General features: G+C 35.8%; 2 protein-coding genes and 1 long non-coding RNA gene across 3 annotated transcripts in view; 1 reads left to right on the top strand and 2 right to left on the bottom strand.

The window, feature by feature from the left end:
• Positions 1-8,601, bottom strand: part of cryba4 (crystallin, beta A4) — a 40,287-nt gene extending 31,686 nt beyond the window's left edge. Inside the window, exon 1 of the mRNA XM_067434099.1 lies at positions 8,555-8,601. The gene's annotated coding sequence lies outside the window, so the exon portion shown is untranslated. The remainder of the gene's footprint in view (positions 1-8,554) is intronic.
• Positions 1-13,446, top strand: part of septin5b (septin 5b) — a 105,246-nt gene that overhangs the window by 81,819 nt on the left and 9,981 nt on the right. Inside the window, exons 2-4 of the mRNA XM_067434091.1 lie at positions 10,586-10,664; positions 10,821-10,834; positions 12,487-12,577. Coding sequence (XP_067290192.1) covers positions 10,586-10,664; positions 10,821-10,834; positions 12,487-12,577 — 184 coding nt within the window. The remainder of the gene's footprint in view (positions 1-10,585; positions 10,665-10,820; positions 10,835-12,486; positions 12,578-13,446) is intronic.
• The window catches only part of LOC137063071 (uncharacterized), a 90,776-nt gene continuing 88,589 nt past the window's right edge, over positions 11,260-13,446 (bottom strand). Inside the window, exon 4 of the long non-coding RNA XR_010901339.1 lies at positions 11,260-11,922. This is a non-coding gene — a long non-coding RNA (uncharacterized lncRNA). The remainder of the gene's footprint in view (positions 11,923-13,446) is intronic.

The raw sequence follows: 13,446 nt of genomic DNA, 5'->3' as shown, positions 1-13,446 counted from the left end.
TGGTTTAGTTTGAGTTGATTTAATTGGAACAATAGAAATACACCAAATGCTTCTCTGATAAGGACCAGAAGATGCTTCATCACATACAGTATCTGTATCCCTTTAAAAAACTACCATGCCAAGAACTTTTTTGACTAAAATGTTTATTAGTTTTAATTACATTTATTAATTCATTCAAACTCAGTTTGTATTTTATTTAATTTGTATTTAATTTTACTCAACAAACTCCCTGGTTAGTCTGTTTTTGGAAGGTTACAACTATGGTGTTCAACATATTATTTCAGAAATGCAAACAATTAAAGATATTGAAATTTCAACTTAATTTGGTTGGTTTTATGTTGTTTAGGTTAGCTTTAAGAAAATAAATATGACTGGTAAAGGAAATGAAATGTGTTATTGAAGGTGTTTTTAAAAGAGATAAATTATCTTTACCATTTCACTTGATTCAGATTCAACAGATGCTCCGTTTACACCCAGATGGTGCAATTTACCACTGACTCGGCTTAAATCACCCCTAACCTGGGGTAAACTGAGCCACAGGAACACATTTTTTTGTGAGAAGCCATATTTTTACCCTTTGCCAGAGATGTATTCTGATTACTAGATACTTTCATTGTACTTCTGCCTTACTTTCTCTTATCTTGAGGACCACATAAGTAAAAAAATGGATCATCTTACCCCACTCTTCTCATTGGCTATTGAATTTTGCACTAACAGTATTAAGCAAATTGTAGGATATATTGTTAATGAGTAAATTATTAAAAATCTTGTGAAATATGAAGGCTGGCTCTTCAAGGTGATTTATGCCACCGGAAGTTTTGTTTATATTCGAAATTGCACATTGGAATAAACAAATGCCAAACTTTAAGAGTCATGGAGTGCTTAAAAAAAATCACCCTTCCTTCATGAGTCATTTTAACGATTTGCTAGTTATTTAAACTGGCTATATTACAAAATGAATTTTACAATGTGCTCCTCAAGTGCAGTAATGAAGTTTATATCCAGGTCCAGTTATCACCAGGAAGCAGGTCTGATTGTTTCTTGTACATTAATATTGTCATTTCTGAAGGAAATTGTGAGTCAAGTACTTTATATAAAGCAATGTTTGCAGTCATTGTACAAGCATGGCCATCGTTTTATCTGATACATAGCTGGGAATTACTCATTTATGCCCCACAGGGTAAACTGGTTCTTACTGGTCCTCTCACAGTGGTGAAAATTCACTCATCTGACTCACTGTTTCCTTCAAACTTCCGGAGCCATTTTCCCTATCAATCGTGAGATCAGTCAGCATCTTTTAAAACCAAGGCTACTTCCTGTGCAATCATAAAGGAACTGTATAGCCCCTCACAGAACCGTTTCACAATATTTGCACCATTGCACATGGTTATGACAGTCTCTAGAGCAATGGGGGTTTCAGTTCCTGGAAATTTGATAAGCTGACTAATCAATTTAGAGATAGACAAGTGTTTTTTACTTTCTACTCAAGTACATTTTTCAAGTGTCTGTACTTTATCAGAGTGTTTTTCTGTGGAAAACTTTTATTTCACTACTTTCTAAAGCACAATGTCATACTTGTTACTGCACTATAAATTTCATTTTTTTTATATCTTTGATAATGCTTAATTACATAAAACATAGTACTTTCTTACTTGTACTCAAGTAAAACTCTTAATTACTTTTACTTAAGTTAAAGTAAGAAAATAGTTCATTTTAAATGTAATTAAGTATTAAATTATATGCAATATGAAACGTAGTGCAGTAAAAAGTACGACATTATGCTTTGGAGGGTTGTGAAGTAAATATTTCCCAAAGAAAAACACTGAGAAGTACAGACACTTGGAAAAATACTTCACTACTGTCCGCCTCTGAAATGTATTACATTTTCTTACACATTTGTAAATTAAATAATATATCAAAAAAGCAATTTGTGATTATAAAGACCTACTTTTCTTTCTTACTTTCATATTCATTATTTATTGACAATTAAACTTATGGCAGGGCTTAACTAACTCATTGGCATACTGCATTTTTTTTAAATTATTTTTAAATAATAATTATCTGAAAAGTTTGATTTTTTTTTAAATATTTTTTTGTAACACTTTAGGGTTTCGATAGTTAACTACATAGTTAACATGAACTAGGAATAATAATACTTCTACAGCATTTATTAATCTTAGTTAATGTAAATTTCAGCATTTACTAATAGATTAAAATCTAAAGATGTATTTGTTAACATTAATTAATGCACTGTGAACAAATGAACAGCTGTATTTTTATTCACTAACATTAACAAAGATTAATAAATACTGCAACAAATGTACTGCTCATTGTTAGTTCATGTTAGTTAATGCATTGAGTGTTAATGAATGAGACCTTATTGTAAAGTGGGTAACACTTTACAATAATGTCATATTAGTTAACATTAACATGAACTATCCATTAACAACACCTCTGTAAAGCAGTAGTTAATCTTTGTTTAAGTTAGTTAATATAAATCCAGCTGTTCATGGTTTGTTCATGTTAGTTCAAAGTACAATTTTAAAGTACAAAGTACAACTAATGTTAACACATTTTTTATAATGCTTTAGTAAATGTTGAAATTAACATTAACACAAATAAAAAATGCTTTAAAAGTGCAGTTCATTATTAGTTCATATGCCTTATTGTAAAGTGTTACCGTAAAGTGTTGCCATTTTTTATTATTAAAACATTTCTATTATTTTTCACTTTCCTGTACTTACACTTCTTGGCTAATTTTACTATTTTTCATATGTTCAAAAATTAATTGGCAGCTTTCAGTCTGAATTGGGTTTTACGTGAACAGAAAGAAACATTTGCCTTAACCCCCACCCGTCTTGCTTCAATTGTTCGTAGTGAGAAGAGAAACAAAGAAACAGCTTGTACAGAACAATAAACGTTTCCTGCAATGTGCCAGGCATCTTTACCGAGGTGGTGCGAAGCCGCTCGAGCCACCTTTAATGAGCTATTGTATGGATGCGTAACACAAACCCTGTGTTTGAGATGCCAGTTTCCCAAGCAAAGTTATTGTGAGCCTCAGTTGTTGCTGTCCATTGCAGGAAGCGTTCAGAAAGCTTCCATGCCCATCCTGTGGTACGTTTTGTTTCTTAGAGCACTTTAAGACGCTCCAAACAGAAACAAATAAGGTGCCTCAGCGTCACTGCGACTGGCACAAATCCATATGTTTTGTGTGGTGCTTACGTAATCTTCACTTCTACCAGGTTACATAATGCCCTATTCGAATTGCCAGATCGCAGGTTTTCTTTTCCTGTAAACTGTTTACACAAATACGTAAGCGTGATCAGGCTTTTTCCTTGGTAAGGCATGACATTAAAGGGATAGTTCACCCAAAAATTAACATTTGATGTTTACCCCCAGGGCATCCAAGACATAGGTGACTTTGTTTCTTCAGTAGAACACAAATTAAGATTTGTAACTCCAACGTTGCAGTCTGTCAGTCATATAATGCATGTGAATTAAAGCAAAATCTATCAGAGTAAAAAAAAAAACAAGCACATACAAATGTATATGAAACCCTGCGGCTTGCGGCGACACACTGATAAGACACGAAGTGATTTGTTAGTACGAGAAACCGAAGAGTTTATATATATATATATATATATATATATATATATATATATATATATATATATATATATATATATATATATATATATATATATATATATATATATATATATAATTTGTTCATTTGATTTTTTTACCTCTAATACACCATGTCCTGGATTTTACACCACTGCACAATCACTTCCGGTGAGTGAGGTTAATATTTCCAGTTATGATATTACTAAATCAATAGAACCACTGATTGTTTGTTTCTTCATATGTTTTCTAAAGTGTGTATTTGGTCTCTGAGGAGTGACTGAGGGTCTGGCCTAGAGATGTGTGATGTGTCGCTAAACACTTAATGACTTGTGTGTATTTGGATTTTGGAAGTATCACACACCCCTAACATGCCCGGAGTGCAGAAACAGTGCTTGCTCACTTAGTCCAGCTTCCAAAGGATTTGTCTTTCATTTTATTTATTTTTTTATTCATTTTATATTTCCTTTCCTTTACTGAAACAGTAAAGAGTCAAGATGAATATTCCCTGTACTACTGTCTGTACTTCTCACTGAGAGAAAGCACGTTATCATTTTGTTTTGGGAAAGAACTAAGCTTAATCTACTCCAACCTTGGAGAGAGACTGTGTATCTGTATGTGTGCAGTTTTCTGTGTTACAGATCAGTATTGGAGGTGGATTACAGTGCCCTGAGAGATTGGTGAACGTGTTGTTCTGGACAAGCTGGCGCCTGCTCCAGACCTGGAAGGTCACAATGGACCTAATTTCGGAGTGAAAGCTTCAACACGTGATCTATGGACACATACATCTGATTATTAACTGACAATTACCACGACTGTCCATTTTCTCTGAGCCAATCAGAATCATCCACCTTGCATAAAGATGTGGATAGATCTTGAAAACAGTAAAACTGTTGAGAAATTGTATGTATGAAAAGACAGGTAGAGAGGGAGCGTGGTCTACGAACTCCTTGTGAGATTCGAAGCGGCTTCTGCTGATGAAACTGCAAATGTTTTATGTTTTATTAACTGGTCTTGGGTCCTAAACTGTTATCCCCTAACAGGTGATTTAAGAAATTGAGCATGGCATGGTTATTGGGGCCAGACGGGCCGGTCTGAGTATTTCACAGTTCTGCTCAGTTACTGGGATTTTCACGCACAACCATTTCTAGGTTTTACAAAGAATGGTGTGAAAAGGGAAAAACATCCAGTATGCGGCAGTCCTGTGGGCGAAAATGCCTTGTTGATGCTAGAGGTCAGAGGAGAATGGGCCGACTGATTCAAGCTGATAGAAGAGCAACTTTAACTGAAATAACCACTCATTACAACCGAGGTATGCAGCAAAGCATTTGTGAAGCCACAACACGCACAACCTTGAGGCGGATGGGCTACAACAGCAGAAGACCCCACCGGGTACCACTCCTCTCCACTACAAATAGGAAAAAGAGGCTACAATTTGCACAAGCTCACCAAAATTGGACAGTTGAAGAAAAAATGTTGCCTGGTCTGATGAGTCTCGATTTCTGTTGAGACATTCAGATGGTAGAGTCAGAATTTGGCGTAAACAGAATGAGAACATGGATCCATCATGCCTTGTTACCACTGTGCAGGCTGGTGGTGGTGGTGTAATGGTGTGGGGGATGTTTCCTTGGCACACTTTAGGCCCCTTAGTGCCAATTGGGCATCGTTTAAATGCCATGGCCTACCTGAGCATTCTTTCTGACCATGTCCATCCCTTTATGACCACCATGAACCCATCCTCTGATGGCTGCTGATGTCACAAAGCAAGAATCATTTCAAATTGGTTTTTTTAACATGACAATGAGTTCACTGTACTAAAATAGCCCCACAACACCAGAGAGCAAAACCAGAGAGACGTGGAAGAAAACGGAAGACAACCATCAAAATGGATAGCAGAATAACCAGAATGGCAAAGGCTCAGCCAATGATCACCTCCAGGATGATCAAAGACAGTCTGGAGTTACCTGTAAGTACTGTGACAGTTAGAAGACGTCTGTGTGAAGCTAATCTATTTTCAAGAATCCTCTGCAAAGTCCCTCTGTTAAAAAAAGGCATGTGCAGAAGAGGTTACAATTTGCCAAAGAACACATCAACTGGCCTAAAGAGAAATGGAGGAACATTTTGTGGACTGATGAGAGTAAAATTGTTCTTTTTGGGTCCAAGGGCCACAGGCAGTTTGTGAGACGACCCCCAAACTCTGAATTCAAGCCACAGTACACAGTGAAGACAGTGAAGCATGGAGGTGCAAGCATCATGATATGGGCATGTTTCTCCTACTATGGTGTTGGGCCTATTTATCGCATACCAGGGATCATGGATCAGTTTGCATATGTTAAAATACTTGAAGAGGTCATGTTGCCCTATGCTGAAGAGGACATGCCCTTGAAACGGTTGTTTCAACAAGACAATGACCCAAAACACACTAGTAAACGGGCAAAGTCTTGGTTCCAAACCAACAAAATTAATGTTATGGAGTGGCCAGCCCAATCTCCAGACCTTAATCCAATTGAGAACTTGTGGGGTGATATCAAAAATGCTGTTTCTGAAGCAAAACCAAGAAATGTGAATGAATTGTGGAATGTTGTTAAAGAATCATGGAGTGGAATAACAGCTGAGAGGTGCCACAAGTTGGTTGACTCCATGCCACACAGATGTCAAGCAGTTTTAAAAAACTGGTCATACAACTAAATATTAGTTTAGATATTCACAGGATTGCTAAATCCCAGAAAAAAAAAATGTTTGTACAAAATAGTTTTGAGTTTGTACAGTCAAAGGTAGACACTGCTATTTTTTTGAACACACCCCTTTCAACTAATTGCCCAATTGCACAGCCTTAAGAGCGTGCATATCATGAATGCTGGGTCTCATTTGTTTTCTGAGAATCTACTGAACCTACTGGTAACTTGTTTGCCACGTAGCAATAAAAAATATACTAAAAACCTTGATTATTCTGGTTAGTCACATTGTACTGCTATTATTTTGAACAAGACTGTATATATATATATATATATATATATATATATATATATATATATATATATATATATATATATATAATGTATGTGTGTGTGTGTAAAGATAAGTAGATTTGGATTTAATGGATGCACAAAGCTTGCCAACAATGGACTTAGTTCAAGGAAAAAGAAACTGTTTGTAAATACTCTGATGAAATAGCGGGAAAGCATGATGACATCAGAGCCATGATTTCAATTAAGAAACCGAACTACAAGTTAGCGAAGCTATTGAAGAATGAAAATACAACAACAATGCTTGTGTGACTGCCAAATAGCTGGGCTGGGATTGTTCAGATCTGGAGTGAACAGAGGACTATTATAATTGCAGCGTGCAGCATTAATTGTTTGGCTGCTGTCTAACCAGCACTGAAGCACAGGAAGGTGAGCAGCTGGATTATTTCACTGTTTCTACAGGATTTTCCCATCATTGTTTTCCTCCGGTTTGCCCTTGCGCTAGAGTGGCCGCATGAGTGATCGTAAGCACCCCTGCTTCTCTGTGTTTACGAGGTTTTTGTTTTGTTGCACCATTGTTTATAACGATCAGCTTTCGTCAGACTAATAACAACAGAGACTCTGAGGCTGATGAGCGGATTACCGACTGCAGATCCTTAGATGTGCTTCTCGTTTTTCAATATGCTTTATAGGGCTAACTATGGCGCCATTGAAAATGATATCAGATAAACATGTTTGACTCTTAACTTCAGGTCAAATAAAGCTATATGTAATTGTCTTTCATTACAACAACAAGTGATGAAAACCACAATTTGATGGATGTCAAATGAATGTTCCACACAATTTCATGATGCAAACCGTTCAAAAGGTTTTTGTTGGCAAGAAATTCATAGAGTATATTCATTTATTCAGCAAGGACGCATACAGTTGATAAAAAGAGACAATAAAGACATTTATACAAAATATTTTCTGCTGTTCTCTTAACATCCTATTTTGTGCTTAAAAATGTATCACTGTTTCCAGAAAAATAATAAGCAGCATAACTGTTTTCAACATTGAAAATAATAATAAATGTTTCTTGAGCAAAAAATTACAACCCTAAACCTTGCAAGCACAAGATCTCTTTAATAATATTTTATTAACGGCCGTATGCGTGTCCACGCGAGAGTCAAGTTCCGGCAGAAGGGTGACCTCTGACCTGACTTGTGAAGTAGGATGTAATGCTGGCCATTGCCGGAAGCCAGTGATTATACTGTAGTTTATAAAGTTTTAAATATGGATATTTTTTCTTACAAAAATCCATCACTTCACCTCAGAAGACCTTTATTAACCCATTGGAATCATGTGGATTAATTTTATGATGGATGGATGCAATTTTTTAGACCTTCAAAAACTTGGGCACTATTGAATACCATTACAGAGATGAGAATTATTTAATATTATTCATAGTATAAAGGGTAGGATATTAGGATATTATTGGTATTATCCAGGATATTATTTAATAGAGGGTCATAGCCACCATAAACAATGAGCACGCGACAGTTAGAAATGGCCAAATATTTTAGGAGTGAAAGAGTGTGTGGTAAGACATAAGAAGCAACACATTTAGTATTTGACTATGTTTTACAATAGTAATAGCAATAATATCCAGTGATGTAAACATTTTTATGGAATTTTACTATTTTGAATATGTGAAAATATGCTATTATTTACATGATTCATAATTCATAATTAAATGTGACGAGACATTATTAATGTTTTGCACGTAAAAAATAAATACATTTGTTTATACATATTAGACGTGTGTTATTATTTTTTTCCGTAAGTAGCCTAATAATCACCAAATGAATGCGTATCAGAAGCCTAATACATATTTGAACAGTAACAAATGCTATCAAATAGGCTTTAGGGCGATTAAAGGGTTAGTTCACCCAAAAATGAAAATTAGATATTTATCTGCTTACCCCCAGTGCATTCGACATGTAGCTCGACATGTTAACTCCAAGCTGGTGCGATCATAGGTATATACCATGTAGATTCCTCATTCAATCGATCCGCACAGGTACAAATGAGGATCTCTCTCTCTCATATATATATATATATATATATATATATATATATATATATATATATATATATATATATATATATATATATATATATATATATATATATATATATAATTTTCATTTTTGTGTGAACTAACCCTTTAAAAATATAAGTATATGTTTTCAATTCACTGGCCAGCAGTTTCTAAAGATATATCAACATTATCTCCTCAACAAACTTCTAAGGCTCAAAGGAAATTTCTCTCACAATACAGGCCACATTCATTCATGAGCCTACTTCGTTTTTTCACCAACAAATTTACAATGTCAGCATTGTCCTAATTTAAGCGGCCTTTACTGTGTTTTTAGAATAAATAAACAGATCTGTTTCGGACAGGAACAATTCCCTTTAGTCAGGCCTGGTAAACTGTCACAGGGTTTCCTGGGCAGTATTTACAGAGCAGGGTCTCATTGTGTTGCTCTCCGGACATCTTCCTTTCCACGCTGTCCTCTGTGAGGAAATTCACAATGCATGAGAATACATACATGACCTAAAATGGAGAAGTTGAGCACTCAAATGCTTTCTCACATACACAGATCAGGCATAAAATGAATAACATATATATCCTAATGTTGTGTTGGTCCCCCTTTTGGAGGCCAAGTCAACACCTCAAACTCCTCAAACCATTCCTGAACCATTTTTGACTGGTCTGCGGCTATGCAGTCCGATACGCAACAAAAATGTAATGGACCTTTAACTGTAGCACTTTGAGATTTGTTCCAAATGTAAAGTGCAATAAAAATAAAATGTATTATGATTATTATTACCTTTCTATCAGAACCAGCATTAACTTCCTAAGCAATCTGAGCTAGCTCGTCTGTTTGATGAGACCACACGGGCCAACCTTCGCTTCCCACGTGCAAATGTGCCTCGGCCGCCCATGACCGTCGTCGGTTCACCACTGTTTCGTGCTTAGATCACTTTTGATCGAAACTGACCACTGCAGACCAGGAACACCCATAGGGAACACCCCACAAGAGCTGGAGTTTTGGAGAGGCTCTGACCCAGTCGTCACAATTTTGTCCTTGTCAAACCATTTTTCCTGCTTTTAACACATCAACTTTGAGGACAAAATGTTCACTTGCTGTCTAATATATATTCCACCCACTGCCGTGATAAAAAGATAATCAGTATTATTACTTCACCTGTCATAATGTTATGCCTGACCGGTGTAAATCCATTCATTCAAACGAGTCTGGATATGGCGTTATACTGCCACCATGCGTCATGTGTTGATACAATAACACCAGAACTGTACAGTAGCTATATGTATTGGAGCTAGACAACCACTTTTACTGTATATAAACTATCCTTTTACAATGTATTAATTGCCTAAATTTAAAGAAAAATAAATATTCTAAAATATTTGATTATTAAAATAATTGGCAAATGCTTTAAAGTAGTATTAATTGTATTTTTTTTTCAATTATTATTACTATTTTATATTTAACTAAACAATTAAATACAGTAACACTTTAGGTATGTCGAATCATTGGTCAGTTTGAAAGTGTCAGTTTATTTATTAATAAATCCTTGTTTTATTTGTAAATCACGTGGTCTTTAAATGTAAATATCGATTTATTGCCAGTTTTATATGATCAATAAAGGTAATTCGCAAATGGTTGGTCTTATATGATTGATCAGATGTCGTTACTGTTAGATTGTTCCCCTCCAAATCCGACAATCATATTTATTCCAGCTGTTCTCAAAGCGAAAATATGAATCCTACTATGGCTGAACCTCTTCTAATGAATATTAATTACGTAATGCCGCCGTCCCGCGGTTGTCATCCAATAGCATTGGACTTGGAATAAGCATTCGGCGCGCAGGCCGTCCAATAGAGAAGGCTGTGCTAATGAATATTAATGAGCAAGCCTTCTCCATAGTACGCTTTGAGATTTCGCGTTCCGAAAGCGGTCGGGATGACGAGCAGCGCCAGGTACAAGAGCCGGACGGTGAAATCAGGTAAGTGGTGAGGTAATAATGGCATGTGGCTGAATTAGCAGCGATATTTAATAACAGAGATGTAATTTGTCTGTTTGCATCAATCGTCGTGGATTTCTCAACGCTTGAATGGGCGTCTGCATCCTTAACCTGCTGCGGGCATCTCACATCACACAGCAGAGGATGGAGAGGTAAGCGTACTTTATTGTCTCATATCATCAATATAAATAGTGCGATGCATTTATGAGTTTAACATCTTGATCCGATCTGTGAGCACGCCTCGTATATTTCTGGGACATTGCTATGAATAGAGCCATATGACGGTCCTGCACCAGCATCACTCACAGCTTCTATCTACATCTGTTTGGTTAGGAGAGTAACAATGAGCCCCAAAAATAGCTAGCATACATATATTTGGACATGCATTTAAGGGTTGCTAATATTTCTTCCATTAAATGCATGGATGCTGTCCATTTTCAGAGATGCATGAAACTAATCCTCACTGGCTGCTTTCAGTGTCCCACATTTCATCTCTGTTTAACCTCACTGTAAAGCAGCAGGAGAACTGCATCCATTGCATCATTTGAGAACAATGATGCTGATACCGTCAGCCACTGTCTTAAAGTTTTCGTTAAATGTCACTGAATCTAATTACATAATGTGAATCTCGAAGAAAGGCCAACACCAAAAAGAAACAGAAAAGTGATAAACTGCATTTTTGCGTCACGGTTTATTGCAAATTAGATTGCTTGCATTGTGACACTAATACACATTACTATCATGAGAATGCATGTTAAAGAAATAATATCACAATGCAAAAAATCTTAATAGATTTTTTATAATAATAATCATTTCTTTTAAATTACAGGGTGAAATTTACCCGTGTAGGGCTTTTAATGATACATTATAGGCTTTTTTCATTCGTTTTGCTGTATTTTTCTTAAAAAACAACAACATAAAAACAGGATAAATGTGAGTTAAGCTGATGTTCGTGTGGTCTGCTGTGTACTGGCTTAGAAAATGTCTAAATGTGCACTTGGCTCTCCTCCGTATGTCCACCCGAGGGCGAACTGTCAGTCAATCTGGACGACTGATGAAAGTAACGCTAATGCCTCTTTCTGCTCGGATTCATTTCTTGTGTTGTGTCTCAGTGAACGCCCACGAACGCATGCACACGGTTTCCAGTGACTGAGACTGTTGTCAGCTGTGCATGAAAGCCAAATCCAATATCCATGGCCCTAGGTGAGGATAAACCTTTCTCCAGACAGGCCAAACAATCCTGGAGATGCAGGAGAAAGACAGATGGTTTGACCTCCACTTTCTGATCCAAAATTGCTATTTCAATAAATGCTTTCTCAAAAGCAAGCACTAATTAGTCTTCAACCTTGGCCATTAGCTCATGCACTTTCCTACAGATTTGCATATACTCTCCTGCCCTCTAAGATGATTTGGATCAATAACCAGGGCCAATTTTGCATATTCATGATGCAAACCAAGCATAATGATTGTATATGACAGCAGAGAGGTTTATATAATAGGATAAATTATGTCATATTTTAAATACGGACTGCGAAGCCTTTAGGCATGAACGCTCCCGCACAGACTCTCTAAGCACAATGAAACATGGCAGGAATTCTGGGATTGCCCTAGTAATGTAGAGAGTGTGGGATACGTCAGGTTGGGGGTGGGGCGCTTGGATTCATTTTTATCCCTTTAGCCATCACATGCTTTGGCTTGCCGATGTCCGTTTTTTGCATGCTGTACAGTTGTTTTGATATGGAAATGAATATTGTAGTATGAGTGCTGTGTTATTGAATTATGTCATTATAATCCAATGTTTCAGGAAAAAGAGTATGTTGGCTTCGCCACCCTCCCAAACCAGGTTCACAGGAAGTCGGTCAAAAAAGGCTTTGATTTCACACTCATGGTGGCAGGTGAGTTTCCTTATCACCAGTGTCGTTATTATTGTTAACTAAAGACACAATTATAACTATCAAATATTGTTTTCCTTCATTGAGCTAATGCGGAAATAAAACATAAAATATTAGATGAAAACTTACAGTCACTATATGAAATCAAAATAGACAATATTTATATTTTAGGACTTGCAGTATTTATTATAAATTATGTATCACATCATTATCTTATTAAAATTAATGCCTAATCTTTAATTGAAATACTGTAACTTCCCCTCCCTCGAAGCGACATGTCTATGGAAGCTTGTTCTACCCCTCTATCTATATTGTTTTATTCACTTAGAGATACAGGTGCAATAAAAAAAATATGTGAACCGTTTGCAGAATCTGAGAAATAATTTTGACAAAATTAAAGACATCATACAAAATGTGTTATTTTTTATTTAGTGCTGTCCTGAATTAGATATTTTACATAAAATGTGTTTTACATATAGTCCACAAGACAATAAATAGCTGAATTTATTAAAATGACCCATTCAAAAGTTTAGGAAGCGTACAGGGGAACAGGATTAGGATGTCCACATTTTTCTTATTTTGTTTAAATATTATATATATATATATATCTGTTTTAGTCTGAGTATGCATTTCTTAGGATTTTTTCAAAAGTTGGGATTCAGCTTAACAGGTTAAAATAAAATAAGGTTAATTAAATATATATATATATATATATTACTTAAAGTCTGCTAAATTGGAGCTAATTTTGTGTTAATTTACTTTTTTTATACGGAAAAAGTGCTGAGGTCCAAATAAAGATCGGGGTCAATGACAAATGGGGTTTTTAAGATAAAATAAATAAATAATTTTAAGCAAAACCGTTTTAAAATGCT

This window comes from Pseudorasbora parva, chromosome 23, assembly GCF_024679245.1.
Source record: "Pseudorasbora parva isolate DD20220531a chromosome 23, ASM2467924v1, whole genome shotgun sequence".
NCBI lineage: Eukaryota > Metazoa > Chordata > Actinopteri > Cypriniformes > Gobionidae > Pseudorasbora > Pseudorasbora parva.
The sequence above is the reverse complement of the archived record's forward strand: the minus strand, read 5'-3'. Positions and strand labels throughout refer to the sequence as shown.